Source organism: Triturus cristatus, chromosome 2_1 (assembly GCF_964204655.1).
Source record: "Triturus cristatus chromosome 2_1, aTriCri1.1, whole genome shotgun sequence".
NCBI classification, from domain to species: Eukaryota; Metazoa; Chordata; class Amphibia; order Caudata; family Salamandridae; genus Triturus; species Triturus cristatus.
In genome coordinates, this window is record NC_140581.1 from 892,177,317 (window position 1) to 892,203,296 (window position 25,980).

The window sequence follows — 25,980 nt, forward strand, 5'->3', positions numbered from 1 at the left end:
ATGCACTGTAGCTCTAGGCTGGCCTAGAAGCACTTTTTGGAGCCCTCTCAATAAGTCTCGCCAGACCAGCGCATGCGCTGGGTCAAGCGAGACCTAAACAGCACCTCAACCTAGAATAACCGTGATTGTCAAAATCAATAGGGCTGGCTTTTATTTTAATGAAAGTGTATCTTCATTGTATGGCTATTTATTTATATGGGCCCATATATACAAAATATCAATTTCGCGTTCCCAGAAAGCGAATCCGTAGAAATCGCTATTTGGGAAACGCAAAACAGAATGTATGTAAACTGCGATTTCTGAATAGCGATTCTACGGAGTCTCATTCGCGATTAGGAAATCACAATTAAGGAAATTGCAATTAAGGAAATTGCTCAATCGCTATTTCCTAATAGAAAATCACACAATGTGCACATATGTGCCTAAGCTCTTTAACAGATGCACATCCTTCAACAGAGGTTCACTGCCAATTCGATAAGCTGGAAAAATGCCTTTTTAGTGAGCTGGATGACTACCTTTCGGGAGGGCTGGAGCCGAGTCAGACATCTCTGACTCCTTCCCCTCCCACAGCACCGAGTTTCTTCCAGGCCCTGCACTCGTACATTAAGTGCCTGAGGTACGCGATGGCCTTTGCTTTAACGTTTTTATGAACCAGCGTGTGAAGGCGGATGAATGGGTTGATGAACACGACCAGTAACTTACAGGACCCTTTTAATGCTGCAGGACATCATCCGTGTAGATGCACGCTGCTCTGTCTAGGAAGAATGAGAGGGTGCAACTTGATGGATGGATGGATGGATGGATGCAAATACAGAATCTGGACATGGTGCTGAACATCATCGGTCTAGAGACACGCTGATCTGTCTTGGAGGAATGGCTGAACATAAATAGTCCATACATGGATAAGAGAGTGCAGCCCTGGACAAAACAAGAGATTTTTTTTGTTTGCAGAAATTTAGCAAAGTGCCCAAAATGTATGTGTAATTCCACAGAGTACCTAGTTCAGCATTTTACCACATGTTAGGGCAAAACCTTTCTCAAATCCAAAAAAACCGTGCAAAATTGTGCGTGACCTGAATAGCAGTAGCTCGGTTTGGTACACTCGCTTGTAGTGTTTCTGTTCTCCCGCAGAGGGTTTTCAGTTGAGCAGTGTGGCATAATGACCTCAATGTGATGCAGACCCATGATAATAGCTACCCTTACATGCCTGAGAGAGTGTTGGTTGATGAATAGATGAATGAATGTAAACACGACTTTTACGTGGCGCTAGGCACCATTGGTGTACTGACATGCTGCTCTGCCTAGGATGAGAGGGTGCAGATTGATGAATGGATCGATGATTCTGACCACAGTTTAATGCAGAGCTTTTACGTGGTGCTACAAACATTGTTTTAGACCCATCGTGGATGACTGAGTGAATGAAGCCTCAGATGAATGTCACCAGAGTTAAATGCAGACAATTGCAGATCCTTAGTTTAGACTCATGCTAATCTGTTTTCATGGATGAATGGTAGGGTGAAGTTTCATGAATGAAGGATAAATGTGGCCACCAGAAAATCATTCGACCAGATAAGTATTGATTTGTATCCTTGAATGAATGAGCTTGAACCCCAATTGATGAACATGACTGCAGTGAATGGCAGGCCTTCTGGGCAGCATTGCAGAACCATTGCCAATCTGTATTCTTGGATGCATATAAGAGCGAAGCATGATGATTGGATGCGACCCTGGAATCAAGAGATGACTGATGGTTAGCATTTATACCTGGTGGAGAAAACCTAGCAACTGAAGGAAGCACCACTGACTGCTAGAGCACTGTGCTCGCCTCAGCTTGCCCCGCTTCTTCATGTGGTCTGGCCTCTGGAGCCAGCACTGCAGCTTGGCACCACAGGAATGCCAACAGGTGTGCTTCTTGGACTGATGCAGGTCTCCATCAGCTGCTGCCAAGCCTCCTGTCTCTGGCAGCGAGAGGCTGGACCAGTTGGTACGGCTGTTGGTGATGTGAACCATGTCTGGTTTGAGCCTGCTGCCTGTGTTCCTTGTGACATTCTGCCCTATAATGTTTAGACCGAGGGTGACCTTATTTGGAGCATTTTAGTGGCTTTTTAGGTCTCTCCTGACCCAGCGCATGCGCTGGTCTGTCGAGACTTTTTGTGAGGGCGCCAAAAAGTGCTACCATGGCCAGCCTAGAGCTACAGTGCATGTGCGCGGGCGCGCGCGCCGCGCTTGATCGCGATCACTTTCACTTTTGCGGCCGCTTTGATGTTCTCCGTGAGTCAGTTCTTTTTTTTTTTTTCCTGTTTATTACTTCTATGTAGTAATGGTGGCACCCGTGTTTAGCTTAAACATCTTAGGCTAAAGTCGGTTGATGAGATTGCTTCAAAAATTAAGAAATAGACAATTCTTTACTTTTGAAGCAATCTCAGCACCCGACTTTAGCTTAAGATGTTTAAGCTAAAGCACGGGTGCCGCCATTACGACAGAGCAGTAATAAACAGAAACAAGCATTGGCATAGCCAATAAGTCTCGCTTTTGGGACCCTATAAGTATTTAGTTATGCAACTGTTACATGGCTAAACCCTTATAAGGTCCCAAAAGCGAGACCTATTGGCTATGCCAATGCTTGTTTAAGTTTGAACCTGGTTACCACCAGTTCAGAATCAGTGGTAATAGTGTGTTCGAGGCATATGAGCTGCAGATTATACACTTTTGCATAGATCGCCATCTGGTGTTGGGCCCGGATGTTTGCAGTTTGTTTTTCTTCTTGGACAGTCTTTGGAAGTCACGAGTTCTGTGACTCCTTTTTCGGTCCGTACTGCGCATGGGCTTCGGCTCCATCCTCAGATTGTTTTTTTCCGCCATCTGGCTCGGATGTGATACTTCGTGCTCCGGCTTCGAACCTTTCCAGTTCGACCTTCGACGGAAAATCCTCCTCCATCGAGATTCTTAAGACAAAATCGTCTTCTTCATCTCTCTCGGCGGCACTTCTCGATTCCAGACATCGGCACCGGCCTTCGGGCCTACCTCGACTCCGGTCTCGGCCGATGGAAAGGACTCCCTTCAAAAAGTGCCCAAAATGTGGGTCTAAATCTCCCCACACCGACCTGCATCAGGTGTGTAACCTCTGCCTCTCTCCCGAACACGAGGCCCGAGACTGCCCCGCCTGCAAGTCTTTTCGATCGAAAAAGACCATCCGGGATCGAAGAGCTCGACGCACCATGGCGCACTCATCGACTTCGGCTCCACCTGACATCTTCGGAGACCACACCGGAGCTTCGGGGCAGCAGCACACCGAGCAGGAGGAAGAACTCGTCAGCGCTTCTGAGGCCGACGACTCTGACCTGGAGGAGATCACACCGGCGCAGAGGGTCGTGAGTACTCTACCCCCTCCCACTCCCGTACCCACACCGAAAGAGACTCCGGTTACACCTTCGCCTCCGGGCCTAGGGAAAACCAAACATACAGCTTCTATCACCCCACCTTCGGGCCCGGTGTCGAAGCATCATAAGTCTCCCGGCGGCTCGGGCTCGAGCCAGCCTACTCCTGGTGCCGAAAAACACTGTTCGGCACCGAAGAAAACTACACCCAGTTCGGCTCCGAAGCCATCGGTCTCGAAACCTGCACTCTCGGTGCCGACAAAACAGAAACATAAATCCCTCGGCACCGACGCACCGGCGCCGAAGCCTGCCTCGGCACCGAAGAAATCGGAGGCCCCGAAAAAGCATGGCATGGAGAAACCATCGAAGCCCTCGGCTCCGAAACCGTCGGCACCACCAGACGATTCGGTGCCAGGAGAACTATTTACTCCAGATCCTTATCAAAAGACTTCGACGAAGGATCCAAAGACTGGACATTTAACTTTGTCTTCCAAAAAAAGACATTTAAACAAGCCAGACCCTCCTCCACCGCCAAAACGGAAGGACTCTGCCACATCTCCCTTCAGAGTACCCTCCCCACCACCTCCTCCACCTCCCATATCTCCGCTACCTTTGCCTCACCGCTCTCCAACCCCATCTCCAGACCCTGATTATGGAGATCCAGATTATGATCCAGCAGACGCCCCACTAGACCCCACACCTCCAGGGACACCAGACCCATGGGAGGATTACCACAACCCCGATATCCCAGATATGCCTCAGGATGACATTTATCCATCCAGGCCGTCTCCTCCAGAGGACTCCCTGGGGTTCCACCACTTAATACAGCGGGCGGCACACTACCATGGGGTAGAATTACACAGTGAGCCAGTTGAGGACGATTTCCTACTGGACACTTTTGACATACAAGATAAGGCCACAGCAATATTACCCATGCTAAAAGGAGTGACCAAACATGCTGCTGAGGTGTTCAAGGACCCAGTCAGAGCTAGGGTGTTAAACCCCAGGATAGAAAAAAAATATAAAGCAGCCCCCACAGATCCTGCATATATTAAAGGACCTGCTCCCTTAGACTCATTAGTGGTATCCACAGCTAGGAAGCGGTCTAACTCTCAATCATCAGGGGAGGCTCCACCACCAGATAAGGAGTCAAAACTCTTAGATGCGTCTGGTAAACGCACTGTCTCGCAAGCTGCAAATGTGTGGCGCATCGCCAACACGCAAGCACTGCTTGCACGTTATGATAGAGCACATTACGATGAGCTGGAGGCTATCATGCAACACCTCCCAGACAAACATAAACACAGGGCTCATGAGCTAATACAGGAGGGAAAGCTCATTACCAACACCTCAATTAAATGTGCCCTCGACGCAGCAGACACAGCTTCTAGAGCTATAAACACCAGTGTTTTGCTTCGTCGTCATGCCTGGCTCAGAATCTCGGGGTTCAAGCCAGAAGTCCAGGCATCTATATTAAATCACCCCTTTGACCAACAACACCTATTTGGTCCAAAGGTTGACGAAGCATTGGGGAAAATGAAAAAGGACACGGATACGGCAATGTCTATGGGGGCATTACAATCCCATACCCCTAGACGTTCATTTCGTCGTTCCTCCTTTCGTGGCACAGGCAGAGGTTACTCTGCCGATAGCGCCTCTACTTCCTACAAGTCACCTCCTCAGACTACCTTCTCGAAGGGCTATCAAAGAGGTGGATATAGAGGGAACAATAATAAGGGCAGGGGCAAAACCAACACCACCCGTTCTGCCACACCGCCCGCCCAATGACTTTCCTCCGCTCCCCCCAGACCATTCCACTCCAGTCGGGGGCAGACTACGACATTTTCTTTCCACCTGGGAGACCATAACATCAGACAAATGGGTGACAGAAATTGTTCAGTCAGGCTACTGTCTCGAACTAACATCTACCCCACCCAATATTCCACCCAGGCACCGTACAATGTCACAAGAACACACCACACTGCTCAAACAGGAGGTAATCTCCCTCCTGCAAAAACAAGCTATAGAGCAGGTCCCCGTCAATCAGCAAAATTTAGGGGTCTACTCTCTGTATTTTCTAATACCAAAGAGAGACGAGACCCTACGGCCCATTCTAGACCTCCGGCCTCTAAATGCATACATACATTCAGATCATTTCCACATGGTAACCCTCCAACAAGTTCTCCCACTCCTCTGCCAGGGAGACTTTCTCACTACACTGGACTTGAAAGACGCATACTTTCATATTCCAATACACCCTTCTCACAGGAAGTACCTCAGGTTTGTGGTGGACGGTCAGCATTACCAATTCAAGGTTCTCCCCTTCGGGGTCACAACCGCACCACGGGTGTTTACCAAATGTCTAGCGGTAGTAGCAGCACACCTCAGAAGACAACACATTCACGTCTTCCCTTACTTGGACGACTGGCTGATAAAAGCTGCGTCCTACAACCAGTGTGTGCAATATACAAACAGCACCATCCACCTGCTCCACCAGCTAGGCTTCACGGTGAACCATCAAAAGTCCCACCTCATACCATCTCACACAAAGCAATATCTCGGGGCCACTATAGACACCTCCAAAGCTATAGCCTATCCCAATTCAGCCAGAATCGCAAGCATACAAGCCTTGCACCAAACATTTATTCTTCAGCACTCTCTCCCAGCAAGAGTGTTTATGAAGCTAATAGGGATGATGGCATCTTGCATCTTCATAGTGCCCCATGCAAGACTTCACATGCGTCCGCTCCAAGAGTGCCTAGCACGACAGTGGAACCAGGCCCAGGGACAGCTGACAGATCTGGTGTTGGTGGACGGCCGCACCCATCACACTCTGCAGTGGTGGAACACCACAAACCTTTCCAAAGGGCGGCCGTTCCTGGACCCGGTTCCTCAGGTGATTCTAACAACGGACGCATTGCTCTCCGGCTGGGGAGCGCACCTTCTACACCTCACAGTGCAAGGTCTTTGGACGCCACAGTAAAAGCTACTCCACATCAACCATCTGGAGCTATTGGCGATCTTTCTAGCCCTGAAATCCTTTCAGAAACAAATTTCAGCCAAAGCAGTCCTCATTCGCACAGACAATATGACTGCAATGTATTATATTCAAAAACAGGGGGGGGACACACTCTCCCCAGCTCTCCCGCTTAGCACAAAGCATATGGAGATGGGCAATTCCACAGAAAATATTTCTCCTGGCACAACACGTCCCAGGCATACAAAACACCATGGCAGATCTGCTCAGCAGACAAACGCAGCAAATGCACGAATGGGAACTGCATCCACAAGTTCTTCGCCCATTCTTCCACAAGTGGGGGCATCCTCAGATAGACCTCTTCGCCACCCACGAAAACAAAAAATGCCCAAGCTTCGCCGCCAGATACCCACACCCATTGTCCAAAGGCAATGCGATATGGATGAACTGGTCAGGCAAATTTGCATACGCATTTCCACCTCTCCCGCTAAGTCCATTAGTGGTAAGGAAGCTACAACAGCACTCCCTCAAACTCATTCTGGTAGCTCCAACATGGGCCAGGCAGCCGTGGTACACCACACTACTACAGCTATCGGTGGTACCACATCAAAAACTGCACCTGTCCCCATGCCTCCTGACCCAGAACCATGGAGAAATCAGGCACCCGGACCCAGCTCAGCTCAACCTTGCGATCTGGCTCCTGAAATCTTAGAATTTGGATACCTTAATCTTCCCCCTGATTGCATGAACATAATCAAGGAAGCCAGACGTCCTACCACTCGAGCATGCTATGCCGCAAAGTGGAAGAGATTTGTTGTTTACTGCCGTAACAATACAATCAACCCTTTAGATGCATCCATACAGCACATCATATGCTATCTGCTCCATCTTCAAAGGTGTAACCTGGCATATTCATCCATACGTCTACACCTAGCAGCAATTGCTGCTTACCTACAAAACAGACAGCATTTATCACTGTTCAGAGTGCCTGCTATTAAAGCCTTTATGGAAGGCCTTAAACGAGTAATTCCACCCAGGGCACCACCTTCCCCTGTATGGAATCTAAACCTAGTTCTTACAAGGCTAATGGGTCCGCCTTTCGAACCAATGCATAAATGTGAGCTACAGTTCCTCACTTGGAAAACAGCTTTCCTCGTAGCTATCACTTCCCTTCGAAGGGTTAGTGAGATACAAGCGTTCACTATACAAGAACCCTTTTTACAGATACATCACAGCAAGGTGATACTTCGCACAAATCCAAAATTTCTGCCCAAGGTCATTTCCCCCTTCCATCTTAATCAATCTGTGGAATTACCGTTTTTTTTTCTCGCAACCTCAATCTGTTGCGGAAAGGGCTCTACATGCACTTGATGTTAAAAGGGCTTTACTGTACTACATACAAAGAACGCAACCTTTCAGAAAGACTAAACAATTGTTTGTCTCCTTCTCTCCACCGCATAAAGGCAACCCCATCTCTAAATCAGGGATAGCTAGGTGGATTGTAAAGTGCATACAAATTTGCTACCACAAAGCAAAAAGAACATTATCTGTTCCACCTAAAGCCCACTCAACAAGAAAGATAGGGACTTCTATGGCTTTTCTAGGGAACATACCCTTAGATGACATCTGCAAAGCAGCCACATGGTCAACACCGCACACCTTCACAAAACATTACTGTGTAGACGTGCACTCCAAACAACAAGCTAGTGTGGGCCAGGCTGTACTAAAGACGCTATTTCAAACCACTGCAACGGATACCGGTGGTCGCCGCTAGGGCTGGGTACTGCTATATAATCTATGCAAAAGTGTATAATCTGCAGCTCATATGCCTCGAACGGAATATGCTACTTACCAGTATGCATCTGTTCTTGGCATGTAGAGCTGCAGATCTATACACGCCCACCCGGCTACCTGTATCCGTTCCAGTCTATCTTATTTAGATACAACACACATGGGCTTCTTACTATTCTCACTACGCTCCATCTTTTCCCTGCTGGCGAAAAACAATCTGAGGATGGAGCCGAAGCCCATGCGCAGTACGGACCGAAGGAGGAGTCACCGAACTTGTGACTTCCAAAGACTGTCCAAGAAGAAAAACAAACTGCAAACATCCGGGCCCAACACCAGATGGCGATCTATGCAAAAGTGTATAGATCTGCAGCTCTACATGCCAAGAACAGATGCATACTGGTAAGTAGCATATTCCTTCCTAAATGCCGATTTCGCAGTTTGGAAATGCTATGTACATGCAGTTAGAAATTCGCAAATAGGAAATCCCTATTTACCATTTCCTATTTTGCGATTCGCAAAATGCGATTTCTACTGGGTAGGAATCGCATTTTGCGATGCCTCATATGCCTTTCGTCATACCGAAAGACAATTTAGAATCTCTTAACAGCCCGAAATGCTACATTTGTTATTACATATGAACCATGGTTCTGCAGATTAGCGTGTTGGTGAGTGCTAGAATTGGTGATTGCCTGCTTGAAAGAATATGCAAGTGACTGCATGGGTGAATGAATGAGTGAGTAATTAAGTGAATGGCATGGACGAGTTAGTATAAGTGAATGGGCAAGTGTGCTTAAGGTTGGATGCTTAGGTGATAGAGCAGATGGACATATGGTTGGAAAAATGGGTAAGTGTATAAGTACAAGAAAGAGTGGTTAAGTGAATGGATCAATGAATGAGCAAGATAAATGAGGTCACAGATGGCCAACTCCAGGATGTTAGGGGTGACCATGGTCTATTTGGTGACAGAAGTCTACTCTCCTCTCCTGCTACAGCACACTCATCCAAACACTTACTATTCCAGTCATTCATCCATTTGCTGATGGATTTATACATTGTGTAAGTTTATGTTATTGATATGTGAAGTACGCAGCAATTACCAAAATCTCTGAGTGTAACCAGCATGTTCCATAGAGAATCACTCTGCTCTCTGGGCATGCGCAGGCTAATAGTAACAGCTTTGTTTTATTAAGAATCTGAACAGACCTTTGATTTCATATTTGTAAGAACTGCAAAACTATAATGCTACCATTAACGGTGTACAGTGAAAAAGGTGCAGGGAAAAGGCAATCAAAATGGTGACTAAAAGAACATGGAAGGCAGATAAATATCACATGCACTTAAATGCATAGAAAATGAAGTGTGAAAAAAGAAATCACAAATGTTGAATCAATATAGGCCCAGATGTACGTGAACGTACCAACATGGCTTCCGGTTAAGTATTAAACAGAAACCAAACGGCAAGGTCCTTCTTTTATTTCACAAATAAATGTAGCAATGAAAGAGTTGTGATGGGCAGACATGGCTGCACAATGTCGGCAAGTAGCCTACAAAACCTTATATAGTTGACCCTTTCAGTGCATGCAGAACAAAAAAGATTTTTGTAATGTCAAAAAGGAGTTCGTCTGTTTAGTGTTTCTGCATAATTATTTTTGCACCGCTAACAAGAGAGCATCCACTAGAGTTTAAATGCCCTTTCTCTCACTCCTCTCTCTATTAGGCCATAGACACGAAAGAAGTCCCACATCACCGTAAGGGTATGGATGTGCTGTCACATGGCCTGGGGTACATTAACCTGTGCCACTAAAATGGCCTGTTTAAAACAATTTGCATACTTGTTGCACTATATTTGGGACGCAGTCTTTTTAGAAGGGCATATATCACTTGCAAAGTAGGAAATCAAATGTCACTGCAAACGTGTTCCTATTAGCACAGAAAAGCATAATTTAAATAGATAGACTAAATACAGTAGAGAAAACCAAATAATGGTGAGCATAGAACAGCCTATTATCGACCCATAATTAAAAAGCAGACTAAAGTAATTTGCATAAAAAGAAAAAGACTTAAAGGAGAAGAGGCAAGCAAAATAGCCTAGTACTACTAGATGGGGCTGAAAATAGCCCAAATCTTGACACTGCAGTTTTATATATTAAAAGCAACACCAAGAAACTAAGAAACAAGCGCTTGATTGAGATTTGTTACTGAAACGCACTAAAATACTTGTTGGGTCTAATTTTTCATTAAAGTATTTTTTTTATTCTTTCTTTAGTTTTTTGCATAAAATCCATTCTTACAATTGCATCCCAGGAACAGGACAAGGGTGTAACTCCTTCACAGAGACGCAGACTTCAAAGTGCAGGTCATAGGCCTTGCTCCAAGGGCAAAGAAACTGTGATGACCTGAATCCTGATGTAGGGGACCAACATCTTGTGGAGTGTACAACGTGTCTGCACACTTCACTTGTGCAACGCATGTAGAACATAATCTAGCACAATTACCCAAGGAATCGTAGTTATGGGGTAATCCATTTCACCTGAGGTGTCAGTCATCCCTCCCCCATGGGAGAGAATAAAGACCTGTACCTCTGCCTAATTAGTCAAAAGGCATCAACCATCAGTACAGTTTTATTTAAGCACTTTCATCCGTTCGTCATTTTGTGCACAGTACATGGGAAAATGTACTGCATTTGTAATAGAAAATGATAGCTATAAACAAGTGTATCAGTACAGCTCTGACTAAGAGAGAATGCAGATGATATGGCACAGTACAAAAGGATAAGAAACTTTAACAGGCTCAGCTTAGCAATGAGAGTGATGGAATTTATTGATACTTAATGGAGAGAGCACTCAGTGTTCATATAGATCAGAGGCATATCATATCACCTGCCAAAGGGGACCTAGCTTAGGGGCAGTAAGAAGATGTAGTGTAAGCTAAGTACTGGGCCATAGCATAAGCTCAGCATTGGGTCATAGTACAAGCTCAGCATTGGGTCATAGTACAAGCTCCGCATTGGGTCATAGTATACCAGCTCCGTATTGGGTCATAGTACAAGCTCAGCATTGGGTCATAGTACAAGCTCAGCATTGGGTCATAGTACAAGCTCCGCATTGGGTCATAGTATACCAGCTCCATATTGGGTCATAGTACAAGCTCAGCATTGGGTCATAGTACAAGCTCAGCATTGGGTCATAGTACAAGCTCAGCATTGGGTCATAGTACAAGCTCCGCATTGGGTCATAGTACAAGCTCCGCATTGGGTCATAGTACAAGCTCCGCATTGGGTCATAGTGCAAGCTCTGCATTGGGTCATAGTACAAGCTGTGCATTGGGTCATAGTACAAGCTCGGTATTGGATCATAGTACAAGCACGGTATTGGGCCATAGCATCGCTCAGTTTTTGGATGCAACATACGTCATGTACTCAGGCGCAGGTAAAAATTTGGGTTTGAAAATGCAAATGTTCAGAATTGGTACAGAATATAAGCTCAATACATATAGGCGGGGTGATCTCAATATCAGGCCTTAACACAAGTTCAATATTCATGCTGGCGTAAGCTTTGAATCAGGACCCAAAAATTCATCGTACAAAAAGGGCAACTCTATAACCCTTTGTGGGCTCTGGTATCTAACGTTAGAAAGGTAAACTGCTGACAAGAGAAACGTTTAAGTCAAGATACATGATGTTAAAGTCTTTAGAATGCCCAATTGGTGGCATCTAGAATCAAAATCTGTCATTATATACAAGTATTTTGAATGGCATTAAGCCAGTGAAATATTCAAATATAACACAGGCACATCAATTGACTGATTCATAAAGTATACTGTATTCACAAACTATACAACAGGGGTTCAGAATACAAACATATTCAAATATATATTGACAATGCACTATATAAATTGTACTACACATTCCTTGACTCCATTTGTCTATGTATCGACTCACTCACCAGAACATCACTATATAATGACATTCTGTCTTGAGGAATACATTTAGCGTTGATGATGAAATCAAAAGCTTAGGGTGGAAAGCAATCACATTAATAGCAGAGTACTAAGAAAGACAACAAAGCCACCGGATTATGAGACAATTGCTGACCAGAAGCCCACTCTCGGTATATGTAGGATGCAGTTGGTCTACAAAAGACAGCTAAAGCTGTTGGAAACGAAAACCTGAATCATTACCCACACCATCCATTGATATTATTTATTTATTTTATTTATTGAGTTTTATATAGTCCTGGCTAGACCCGGAGGTATCAGAGCGCTTTACATGAGGAAGAAGCATTGTTTCAGAACACGGTTACAAAGTTACATCAGTTACTGGAGCGTAGTTACAGGAATTACATGAGTACAAAAGCATAGCATAAACACGAGTAAAGGAAAAAAAAAATAGGCAAGGGGAGAATCGATATGGAGTGGTACCTAGCGTACAGTTCTGCACAGTGAGAAGGGCAGCCACATTTGCAAAGGACATTTTTTGCATGTCTTTTTTCTTCACAGGAAAACTTTTCCCCGTGGAGGAACCTCCTTCTACTACACCCTCCGCAAATCCTAGGGGTTACCCGTTCCCCTTCCCATGCTGTTAGAGAAGTTACTACAGCCCTTCACTGGAGTAGATCTCGAATATTGTGTCAGGGTCTGTTTTCAAGTTCGTGAATTGTACACTTAACAAGATAAAGCATGCCGTGCTCCACCCACTCCCAAACCCTTCTGTAGTGTTTATTACTGTTTTCTCTGCATTTGGTGGTTGGGGTGTCGACTGGGGGGGCGGTGAAGAAATCCTCAGAAACAAAATTATTGACACCTAACAGAAATCCTTTTTTGAATTCCTGACTGGCATAATTAGACATTTTTGGTCACAAACGTATGCTTACAAATGAAACTGCCTTTGCAAATCGTTTACAACTAACTTTGTTTTAATCTAAGTATTCCAAGTGTTTGTAACTTTTCTGCTTTTTTTTTTTTTTTTTGCACTTACCAGTACGAAAATGTGTTTCTGCTGTGGTTTGTGTAGCTCGTTATTTATTTAATATTTCATTATTTAGAATTTTCTTTCTGTTCTTTGCAGGAAATTTGAGCTGGTTGAGGGAATGCCTTGAAAATCGAGTTGGTGTCAATGGGTTAGATAAAGCTGGAAGCACCGCTTTGTACTGGGCTTGTCACGGAGGACATCGAGGTAATGCACTTAGACTGTGGTTCAAGATATTGGGTTCGTGTTCTCTACTCTTGCGACCTGCTCAGCTCTTTTCATTCAGCGGCCATAGCAAAACAACGAGTTATAATCCCTTTAACGTACACAGCCTTCCTCTCGTATCTTTTCCAACATTCTGGAAATTGAGGAGGAAGAAGATACAAATTTTATAGAATGGTGCTCCCATCGGTTTGCTCAGTTTAGTGACTCCTTAGAAATATACTACTAAATGTATAACTTCTTGAGTAGTGACAGGTGGCTTCAGTGGTTAGAATGCATAACTCCGTGGTCTCTTATCCACTTTAGGAGTCCGTCAAACATCTTCACTCTGGACACACATTCTCCAATCTGGGGTTGAGGAGGGTCGAGTGTACTACGCCGTACCCTGGAAGCTCTAAGCGCAGGCCCTATCCCTTGAAACCACCTACACAAGCGTTCTAACTTCCATCTAATGTCAGCAGTACTTTGTTTCTTAGACTGCTCTCTGTATAAATATGTAGGTCTATAAAACTAAAGAGAGTTTCATATCTGCCTCCTTCAAATAACATGTCACCATGTGAGGAGGTGGCAGGGCTTCGTGACCAGAACTGTCTGAGGCACTTCTCCCTTTCCCCTCTACCTCCCCATAATAAAAAAAATAAAGTTTGCTGAGGCTTCTGCCCCCTGATGTTTTCACATCCCTTAATGGACATCAACTGCTTAGAGCCTCCAAAGTCGAGCTGGAAATACCCTTATTGCAGGGGGTTCCAGCTCATCTTCCCTGCCACAGGTGACCGTGTGATGAGAGACATTATTGTGTTAAATACGGTGGCGTCGTGTGACAGTCCTGCCAAGTACCACTCATCAGGGGTTAGACTAACGCATTTTAATGCTGATGTCCGTATCACTGCACTAAAATGCATTAGTCACACAATTCTATTTCCCCCCGACCACCCACGAGGCCCAGTCTGCGAGAGCTGCATTTGAAGAGCAATCGCGCTGGCAATGAGTGCGCTGTGCAGAGGGAGACCGACTCACTTGTTTATTCCGAAGTGGCACTTGACTCTTCTTAACCTTTTCTACACATTTACTTTATATTTACATGAGGAGATGAACTCTGGAGGCGTGCATATGGACGAATGATTAATTTCACCCAGAAGCCAAGTCTGAGCTTATACTACGTGTCTCTGTCTCTGATGATAAACAAATCCGGACTGACAGAGTGCCCCACGTGGAACCAGGGGTTGCCACAGAGTGAGGCCTTTACAGTCATGGCCGGCCTAGCACACAACCGGCATCACGATTGAGAAGCCTGGTGAGTGGGTCGTACTCAGTGTGGCATGAAGTCTACAGCCCTGGCCTGCCTCATCCCCATGATGATACCTATCCCGTCGTCCTCACAGAGCAACATTTGCCTTCCCTGCTGAGACCGCTGGTAAGCTGCTCGATGCAGGGACACTCACTCTGGATGTAATTGAGCAGGCAGTCGAATGTCCAGTGTGAGTATAGCAGAGGCCTGGGTACATCGGGACTGGTAATCCTGTTTTGGGAACAAACTCTCATTGTGCTCAAAATAGCATCATAAATCAGGTGCAGATTGTGCCAAACTTGATAAAACCTGCCACAAATTGCTGGGAAAAACTGACTAAAAAGCCAGTTTGTGGTCCCAATAAAGGGTTGAATCATTCACAATTTGACTCCAGGCTTATAAATGAGTGCAAACTGTGCAATCACTAATTAGGGCATTTTGCTCTAAACCAAGTTACTGGTTTTGTCAGGGTAGTGCTGCTGGGTGGCTCATGGTTTCCAGGGCACAGAATACTTAAAACGCGGCACCATTCAGTCACTCTGTTTTTGAGTTTAAATAAAAGGCATAATATTATAACACTTTCCAACTCCCATGCCCTGTTCTGTGTTTGAGATCCTGCAAGCAACTTTTTTTCTCACACTTTGCAAACATTGCTTCTTAAAGCTTACTTAAAAATATTCTCTGCAGGCCACTTATTTCCAAATACACAACGGCAGATTGCATTTGTATTTTCTGTTAGGGTTGGGGAGATTAGGTGCTTTGACCAGCATCACAGGATGTCGAGCTGATGCCGGGACTCTGACTATAAATGCCAAGGCCTCTGCTCACTTGAACCAACAGAGACCATTTCATGCTACAAATACAACAGCAGTCACAGGGAGCGGCAAAACAGAGAAAACAAAGGAGGGAGAAAAGGGGTGTGTAGGGATGAGAGAGACAAGGGTGAATGGGAAAGGAATACAAAGATGAATTGACAAGGAAGAGGAACCCACTAAGGCCACAAGGAGGGGAAGAGTTGGAGGGCAAGGAGCTACAAATGGAGTAGGGTGAGATGGTTGGATACTGAGACTGAGGTGAAAGGGGAGGAGATGGACAAAAGGAGAGGGTGATATTGGCAGGGAAGGAGAGAGAAAAATGATAACAGAGGAAGGAGGAAAAGACTGCAGGTGCAGAGAGATGAGAGAGCGATGAAGCGAAATGGGAGTAAAGAAGGAGAAGAGAGATTCAAGCAAACAAAGAAAATAGAAGTATATCGTTTAGTCAAAGCATAAAGCTTGTAATATTTTAGGGTTATTTCACTTTAAAGTTTTGCTTCATACATTTGTGCGAGCTCTTCCAGAACAATTGCATTGTGTTGTCAAAACACGAGCATGTACAGCATTGTCTTGATATAATCTAGAATGCATGACTTGTCATACATATTTCCATTTATTCTTACTGCTAGCAGATGGGATTCACATACATATCTGTGGGTGCTGCATGGAGAAATTTACCAAAACACTAGTTGTGTTGAATGAAACAGGGTCAGCTTGTTTTCGCTTTGACAATAATATATGTTCTAACCCTTAATTCTAAACTTTTCTTTGAGTAGGGCAAGATCTGAACCCCGAATGTTGTGTTTACCTTCCAAACGGTTGCTGCAATAAGGCTCGTGTCCATGTGACATAAACATATTCACTTTCTCATTCACTATTCACATGTATTTGTTTTTCCTTTTTTTTACTCGCTAGTTTATGGATGTAAAAAAACTTTCTTTTACCTTTTTGTTATGGTTTTTTTCATTTAGATGTTGTTGAAGTCTTGCTTGTCCAACCAAACATTGAATTGAACCAACAGGTAAGCGTTCTCTGGTATGTGTATTCCCTTGTTTATTTGGCAATGAGCTCAGATGTACCATTAGTTTTTCCATATTTAAACACATGGCTTATATTTTCTTATTTGTCAGAACAAATTAGGAGACACCGCTTTGCATGCAGCTGCGTGGAAGGGCTATCAGGATATCGTAGAACTGCTGCTGGCGAAAGGTATGTTGCTGGAAGTAGTCTCTGGAAGCAACAGACCTTCCTGTACATGTCTAGCTTGAAGGGATGTGACTGTGAATCAGGAATTTAGTGGGAGTTTTGTTAAAGGTCACATTCTCTTCCCATTAGTTTTAATATTAAGTTATACATCAACTGAACAAATCTTTAAAGACCCCTTTCCCTTCTTCTTCTCAAGCTAATGTGTTATTAATCCATGGACATGGCTTTTGTGCAGATATTGCTGGGGCCAGAGAGCAGGTCCCTCAGTCAGAGACCAATCAAGGGATTTATTCCTACTTATTTAACGTCTGTGTGTTCGCTATATCTGAAATGTCAAATTTTTGCGGCAGGTACAACTCACTATTAATAAAGAGTTGTCCCATTTCCCATGTGAAGCACTTTCGGCAGCCTTCCTGTCCCAGTGGCAATTTTATATATGCTCATTTTTAATGATTTCTTGTTCTGTGCCTCTGTCCCTAGGGGGGGCAATGGGTACCAAGTCAGATGGCACACGTTTTGTTAAACTGTGAACTCTGGCTTAACAAGGCCAGTCATGTTTGTTCCTTTTTATCTAACAAAGGACTTGACAACAGTAAGGATTGGTTATTTTTTTCACTGAAGAGGATTGTTGCCCTTCGAAAATAGGTAGAAGCACTGAAACAACTTCTATTTTAGTGGAACATTCCTGATGAATGTAGCTGTGTATTCATGGCTTCTTTTGTGCAGATTGTTGCCTTACTATTCCTTACGATGTGCTGTATGCAGCACTGTCTTCTGGAGAAGAGTTTAGAGTCCGCTCTAGTCTTGGCTTGCCGACACGTGCTGGCTGGTTGACCTTGAAGCGGACGGACTTAGTGCAAATGCCATTTCTTACCCTACCTATGGAAATGGGTAGCCCAGTAGATTACTCCAAATATATGTGGGGGAGGGGTTATTACCTTGTGTGCCATTAGATTAAAACATTTACATTTGTCTGTGTCAGGTCCTGTAACATAAGTGCCCTCACCTAATAGCCATTATTCTCGATGGTGGTTGTCTTTGCAGGAGCCACCCCCATGTCGTATATCAACAAGGAAGGTGACAGTCACACCCCACAGATATGATTGCAGGTGGCAAAACTGTTGGGATTGTTAATGAGCTGGAGAGTCTTCTTTGGCATCTCATTTATAGTTACAACTGAGCCTCCAATTAGACCTCGGGTTTTGTGTTAAAGAGGCCTGCCTGAATGACAAAGTGTTAGAAATTGGAACTCTGGTTTGCAGAGGTATGCACCCTGTCCAAGTAGGAACCACAATCCCAGTCAGGGTAAGTTAGATACATATCATATATTAACCTGTGCTCACCCTCTATGGGAGTGGCTGCTGTCTCTTTAATAAGGTCAGGTTTTTATTCCTATCCTGAGGGCCTTGAGTGTAGTTGCCCGATTCCGGAGTATCTGGTCTTTCGATAAAAAAAAAAGACAATTGTAGATTTCTCAAAGTCAGCATTTGATTCCCAGCAAAGAAAGTACTTAGACACACAGTCCAAATCCAAATTCCGGTGCTACTTTATAATGGATAATTCGTTGATTTTTTTTGTTCAGTTATCTGAACATAAAGGTGTCCTCTGCTTCAACATCTGTTTATATTTGCACTTCCTGTACATATTTTATTTACCTTGATTTTTTTGGTCGTCGTGAAAAGTGATCAGCGATATAAATTTATATATTGCAATATCGCAAATGAAGTCACACTAAGAAATACTTGCTGTAACCCCGAGAGAAGATGAGAGACTAGTCAGAGCGCAGTTATACAACTTTTCAACCTCACAATTTTTTTTAAATGTTGTAAAGCTATTGTACAAGGACACCAGCCCAAAATATTTAGGTAGACTTGGCTATTGCAAGACTGAATGTCTATAATATTATTTGCAGCAATCAAATCCTAAACCAGTGGTAGAAGTAGCAGTGCAAGTGTACCCTCAGGTCTGGAAGTAAATAATTACTACTGTGAGAAATGGAGTTATTGATTTAGGTGGGTTGGAAGGTGGATTATTATTAGAGGTATGTATTCACCTACCAGTAGCAATAAGGCTAGGTTCTTCATGCTGGAGATGATGTAGGTGGATATCTTTTAACCTTTTGCTTTCAGGGGGTCCACTCCTTCTCTTTTTGAAGCAAGGCAAAGTCCTTAGGACTGTAGTTCCTTAGTGTTCAGCAGAAACAGTCATTCAGAGTGCAGTCCACTTGGTGCTGGCCAGGATTCCAGCAGGGCAGTCCTCCTTCATGTCTTTTCAGGCTGCAGATCAGAGATGCTATGCAGCTCTCCAATATTTATCCAGTGTTCTGGAGCTCCCCTGGCCAATGGGTCCAGGCTGCCACCCAAATGTATGACCGCTTTCTCCAAAGTGTGGCATATTCTTATCACACAAAGAACTGTGCTTTTAAATTCAAGATGGAGGAACTTTCTCCTTGGGATTAGGATCTGGCTAAGCCAACCTACTGGTGTGGCTCATTTCCCTTAACACTCCCCATCCAGACCTGCAGATTGCTGGGGCTCCCATCTGGCTACCATCTGGCTGGGGGGGGGGGGGGGGGGGGGGTACAGGAAGAGGTTGCTAGAAGACTGGATTTTGGCTCGCAGAAAAGAAAAATCTAGAACTTCTTTTCTGTACTAGTTATGATAAATTCAACAGTGGCAGGTTATTGGTTTTATCATTGTCAATCTTTTAAGTCCTTGAAATATTATTTTAGCTCACTCCTGTCAAATGTTATACTTTATTAATGTATTCCCCTGTTAAGCTATGGAGATTAAATGCTACAATGAGAAACTAAATTGGCAGTTTTCCCCTTCCAGGGCACATAAAACATATTTTGAAATGTCCCTGCTTATGTTTACATGCCACCCTACCCCAGGGGACAGCATTAAAGTAAAAAAAAAAAAAAAGCTGAAACAGAGAGCTTGGTGTCCCTAAAGTGGGTTCCGCGCTCAGGTTTAAAGTTTGAAAAAACTAAAACCGAAAGAGCGGTGTTCCTGAAGTGGGTGTCCCGCTGGGAAATAAAATTAAAAAAATAAATAAAATTTGAAACGGAAAGCGTGGTGTCCCTGAAACGTGTGCCACACATCTTGAAAGTTTAAGAAATAAGAAGCGGTTGCTTTTGTCCCGTGAGTGATGTGTGGGGTCAGCCACTATTAAAGTACACATAGCACGCTGCATATACAAGAAGCGGTCGCCATTGTCCCACGAGTGCTGTGTGAGCACGCGGCAAATACAAGAAGCGTCCACTATTGCCCCTCATTATTCATTAAAGAAAATAGTGCTCACCGACTTACAAAGCAGACCGTTTAACAACACAAGTTAAAAGTCCAGTCGTTATGGGAGGTTACAAATACAGACAAGATAGTACTAAGGAGGGACTACTAAGCCTATTAAAAAATGAAAAGCAACGATTTTGCAAGGACAGTAACAGGACCCAATGGAAAAGATGGGCAGGAAATGGGCGAAGCTTGTATGCCATAACTCAATACAGCATGCCTCGCAAAGCAGCGCATGTGCTGCCCAGGTTCGACCTAAAAAAGGAAGGAAATGCACGGGGACTTTTTAAAAGAAGAAAAAAACTAAAAAGACTGGCCACCAACTTAGACACCGAAGTACATTCCTTTTAATGCTGATGTGCCAGTGAACAGGCAAAATGCAGACCAACTGAGCAGAAATGGGCTAACAGATTGCCCCATGTAGTTAACATTCATGAAAAAAAGCAAAAAGGGAATGACACGTGAACAGACAGAAGAGGGTGGACTGGTCAAGCAACAATTGCACTGCCCAGCCAGACCTAAAAAGGATAATACATTCATGGTCATTCATCCTTCTCCTGTAAAGCACTTGCAGTATTATTTTTTGCTGTGCCTGGTTTTTAAAGACCCTATGTGACTGTATGAGAGCCGATGGGCACCTGGGACAAGTTCAATTTGAAACTATTGATTTGACGTCAGTAGCATTTGTGATACTGATTTGGTCTTAAACCACAGATTTCATATTTTGTTATATTTTAAAATCAATCTCTTTTTTAAACAAAAAATCTATATTATTCAGTACATGCACAACGTCCAGGGAAGGCCCGAGAATAAACAGCATGAAGTTTTAACCACATGTTTTGGATTATTTCTTTGATACCAACATACTTCATAACCCCGAGTACGCCTGTGACAACTCCGACCTGCTCAGAATGCAGTTCTCGAGCAAGTTCACAAATACAATTTTGGATAGGTAGAGGATTTTTCTTTTTTTAATAGTCCACAGTAATGTATACTCTCGGTGCTCATGGAAGCTATTTCGTAAGGATAAAACGAGGAGAGTTTTCTTCTGGCATTTGAAATGGTGACTTGTAGATCGTACGAGACAGCTTTAGCAGATGCTGCACCCATCGAGCTATAGCACTGGCTCCAATGAAACCAGTTCCCCCGTCACGTTAAATGACATGAGTGAAGGTATGTGCACTCCTCTAAACTTAAATATATTTAGCATCCCCTGAGGGAAGTTGCTAGTCAAGCATTGTGCCAAACATTCTGCTTTTGCTTTTTAATTACTGCATCGATGGTTGCGTGACTGCTGCAAACACCTCACCCTGGTTGTTGGGGCACAGACAACTGTGCGCTTGAACAAGGAAGCCGGGGACAGTAGGAGCTACAGTACTACTGTGGGTAGCTTCTGAGAGAGCAGAGACCTCCCCCTCCCTTGCAGATAGCAGGCACCCGACTCGTCCATGATCACAAAATGAACCAGGGGCTAAAGCAGTTGTTCAGTCGACAGACCTCACCCGATGGGCTGCCAAGTACAGACTGTTCATAGAGTTTTCTTTGGGGCTGAGAACAGCCCTAAAGTCCTAACGCAAGCCTTCTAATGGGAAATACATAAAACATGAATAGAAAACGCGTTTTAAAGCAGGTTCCCAAATAGGTCCCTCGACGAAACAATAGACACAGCAACTGCACATGAAATAGACAGATTTAAAGGGACGGAGTGGAACCGAGCAAGGCACCAAGAAAGAAACTAAAGAACTACTGTTCAAGTGACACACACACACCCCTTCCGGGCCTCACTAACTCACTCTCCACCACCCCCACCCGAAAAGGGCTGACCCAAAGCCCCCTGTGTAAGCACAGCTCGTGATGACCGGAAGTGTAAGCTCACCAGGCTCCCACCGACTTAAGGGGACAATGTTTTACAAACATGTTAGAAGCTGAAATAAAAGTACGGTGTCCCTGAAGCGGGCGCAGCACTCAGCTTTAAAGTAAAAAAAAACAAGAAGTGGCCGGCTTTTTGTCCCGCAAGTGCTGTGTGGGAGGTGGGGGAAGCTACTATTAAAGTTAAAGCATGCATAGCACGCAATTGCAAGTTATACGGCTGGCTTTGTTTAACTGCGCGTGATGTGCACATTGACAAAAAGAGCCAACAGTTTTAGAATTAACAAGTTAAACAAGCCGGTGGTCACAACTGCGCACAAAAGACCCTCCTGCCCTTCTGCAGTAAGAGAAGCTCATTAAAGAAAATCGTTCTTACAGACTAAAGAAGACGTACCATGTAACAACCAAAGTAAAAGGGTTAGTCCTCATGGTAGGTTACAAATGAAGACAAAGCGGTACTAAGGAGGGACTAACAACCTAAAAACGAATCGGAAGCCAGCATTTACGAAGGGCAATGACACAAGCCAATAAAAAATATGGGCGGAGAGTGGGCGGGGCTTCTATTCCATACTCTATTACTGCATGCATCGCAGCAGCGCATGTGCTGCCCTAGCTCGACTTAAAAAATGTGTTGTGGAATGCACAGTTTTTTCATTTGTACCCCAAATTTTCTTAGGGGCGAACTCTCTCAAGCCTTCCTTGTAAGTGGTTAGGCTCGCTTGGGCGCACTCCCACCACGCAACATAAGGAGGCTAGTCTGACAAATTTTGACTGGGCTGCTTTGGGTTTCCGTAGGTGGACTAAACTTCTAACATTCTAATTCTAACATTTGCAATAGTAGAATGACTAGAAATAAGAATTTTGTGGCGCTTGCTTCACTGTTTAAATAGGAGACCTACAAATAAGGAACTTCAGTTAAAGGTAAACTAAAGATTGAAGTTTAACATTTCCAAACATCAGATTCTAGATATGCATTTGACTATAAATGTTTAAAAACTTCAAGATTTTTTTTCTTTCAATTTTCTAGTAAAGGTTCCTAATATGTACATATGAATTGGATTTTAGTTGACTCTTTAGTTATTAGTGTTTATTTTTCACTCTTTTCGATTTATGGCACCCATCTTTGTCACATCTAGAATCAACCCTTCTGTTTCGGCTCAGTCAGGAATACTATGTAATCTCAAAAAGGAATCCGTAGTGGATCTTCTGAAGCAACTTCTTCACACACCTGCTCAGTGCTGCTGCGCAGGCAATGTTGATGCGGGACACAAAACCCATCCTCCAATCCCCACACACTGTGCCAACTCATCAGATTTGAACTATTCACCCACATTTCAAAATTTGGCTGCCAAAAATAAAATTAAAAAAACAGAGCAGCACAGAAATGTTACTGCTTTGTCAAGCAGAGGTGTAAAAGAGAACCTATCTGTAACTTTTCCAAACGTTTATGCTTTTAACAATGTGGAAAAGAATGCTGAGTTGCCCTTCTGTACTTTATAATAGCTGTATGACCTAGGCTACTGTATTTTTCGTCACATGTCCGATTTGGCATCTGAATTCATGTGCTAGTGACTTTCGCGAAGTACACAAATCTCCGTTGTGCAACGATCTCATTCGTTTTAACACTTATGTAATTATTAAATATTTTTGTTTCATTTGGAAAAGGTGCAAGGACAGACTTGAAAAACAATGAAAAGAAACTCGCCCTGGATATGGCCACGAATGCCCAGTGTGCTTCTTTACTCAAAAAGAAACAAGGAACAGGTATAAGCTGTGGTCTGCGTGATTGCTGTTGCTATGCCTAAATTGAAATGACATATTATTCTGTTAGGCTTTACTCTTTGTTTGATTGTCGCTGTCTTCATCTCGAATTTCCTGATTTCTCGTGTGGGTGGCTCCAACCAATTTTTTTTCCTTTGCATTCTGGCCCTTGTTCTCTTCATTATATCACATTGTAAACTGAGGATAACAAGTATGAAAATGAAATGAAAAATCTGAAGTCTATGGACTAATCGCGCAAAATTGAGGAACTGGAGAGCTTATTTTTAATTTTTATTTACAATTCAAATTTACTAGATTTGAGACTACTTTAGAAACTCTGCATCTTGCATTTATTATTATGAAGTTCGCAAAACAAAGATTTTGAAAGAAATATGATCAAAAGAGGTGCAAAGAAAATTAAAGCCCGTGTTACTCTGTTAAAGAGAACATTGACTAAGTAAACTCTGCAGTTCGTAAACAAAATGCCTCCCAGGAATTAAAGGTATTAGACAGTACTGTTTTGGGGTTACATAGAGCTTTCTGGCTTCTTAGATGAGGTTGATTTGAAGATCACATTAAGAAACGGCCATTTTAGAAATGTTTGGTCTGTCCGAATGGAACGAAAAACTTCTAATTCGTGAGCTGATATTATAATATTTAGCTAACCCAAACTCTGGCCTAAGCGGCTCTGCTTCAAATTGAAAATCGTTGCAATGTCGTTACATCAAGCTAGGAAGCAGCTATTATTTTAGCTGTCAATGAGCAATCCTTGAAAGGGATTGTGGTCCTCAATACTACATCCAGCACTGCTGAAGACTCCTACGTGCTGGTTCTGATAAAGCTTGAACACCAGCACCTTTTGCCAACAAGTTTGGACTCTGCCCCTGCGTGTCACACAGCACCATATCATATTTCTTTTGTAACGAAACCATAGCATTTCTTTTGTTTTGTCATCATTGGGCAATTGAATCTATAGCCTACAACTATTTGTTACTGATATTGATTCTTGTGTGATTGAAATTGCTTTTACCCAGATTCAGACTAATATGGCCACCTGCATTATATATTTTCAGAGTTGTGTCAGTGCTGTGTAAAACAGTGGAGGCCCCTATTCAAAATGGGCACCATTTTCATCTGGATATCTGCATTTCTTTTATTTGAAATGGGAGTACTGATAACACAACTCCTATTAAAAGTGTGGTTTAAATGTGTACAGCATCAAGAATGACATCCACTCTAAATCCAAGCCTTGTGCAGTGCTGTGTTAAGCAGAAGGTTAACAGAAATTAATAATATTACATAGCTTGGTCCCATTGCTGCAGGAGAAGAAGGCAGCTGCATGGTATGTAGCCAAGTTCCAGTTTTAATGGAGGCCAGCTGCATCCACACTGTTGGGCTTGGTCCTTTTTGCAGGGTCATCCCAGAACTTGTTGACTTCCTCCTGTATTGTTTCTGACCTGTTGGTGGTGATTTTATGACTCTGTGCACTTTACCACTGCTAGATTGGTGTAGAATTGGAGTATGCCCCTACAGTTGCGGGCCAGGGTCCATGTTCTATCGCCCCAGGCAGGGAAGCCTATCAAAGTATTGATTAGTCTACCCTGGCTTTAGGCTGGAAGGGGGTCGTGTTGGACTTGGCCTTTTTGCAGGGTCATCCCAGAACTTTTTGCCTTCCTCCTGTATTCCTGACCTGTTGTTGGTGGTTTTATGACTCTAGCACTGATCAGCAGTGGTAAAGTGCACAAAGTGCATATGCTCTCCCTGTAAATTGTTGTTATGGATTGGTGTTTCCATGATTGGCTTATTTGATTTACTTGTCAGACCCTAGTACAGTGCACTATGTGTGCCCAAGGCATGTAAATCAAATGCTGCTGGTGGGCTTGCAGCACTGATTGTGCCATCCACAGAAGCAGCTTGTAAAATGTGACTCAGGCCTGCCATTGCAGAGCCTGTGTGCAGTCTGGAACTGCCATGTCGACTTGGCAACTGCACACACTTGCCAGTCCCCAAACCTTCCCTTTTCTACATATCAGTCACCCCTAAGGTAGGCTCAAGGTACTCCTGTGGGCAGGGTGCATTGTATGTGAAAGGTAGGACATGTCCTGATGTGTGTGGCATGTCCTGAAAGTGAAATACTGCCAATTTCATTTTCACTATTGCAAGGCTATCTGTTCCCATAGGACAGAATGGGGAGTTTGTTTATAACATCTAATAAACATAACTGACCCTAGGAACGAGATAGAAAAGTAAAGCTTAGCATGCCTAAACTCAGAATGTTAAAGTGCATCTTTTAGTGAGTGTGATTTTTACATTCTGTGTTTGAAAATACCACTTTTAGAAAGTATGTATTTTCTTGCCTAACCATCCAGGTTTGTGTATTGCATGTCTGGCTTGTGTATGTCCGGGACTGGAGAG

At 43.7% G+C, this 25,980-nt stretch overlaps 1 protein-coding gene across 1 annotated transcript in view; it reads left to right on the forward strand.

Moving 5' to 3' along the window:
- OSTF1 (osteoclast stimulating factor 1) overlaps positions 1–25,980 on the forward strand; it is a 195,607-nt gene that overhangs the window by 162,484 nt on the left and 7,143 nt on the right. The window contains exons 6-9 of the mRNA XM_085633085.1: positions 13,211–13,318; positions 16,408–16,457; positions 16,567–16,645; positions 23,470–23,568. Coding sequence (XP_085489211.1) covers positions 13,211–13,318; positions 16,408–16,457; positions 16,567–16,645; positions 23,470–23,568 — 336 coding nt within the window. The remainder of the gene's footprint in view (positions 1–13,210; positions 13,319–16,407; positions 16,458–16,566; positions 16,646–23,469; positions 23,569–25,980) is intronic.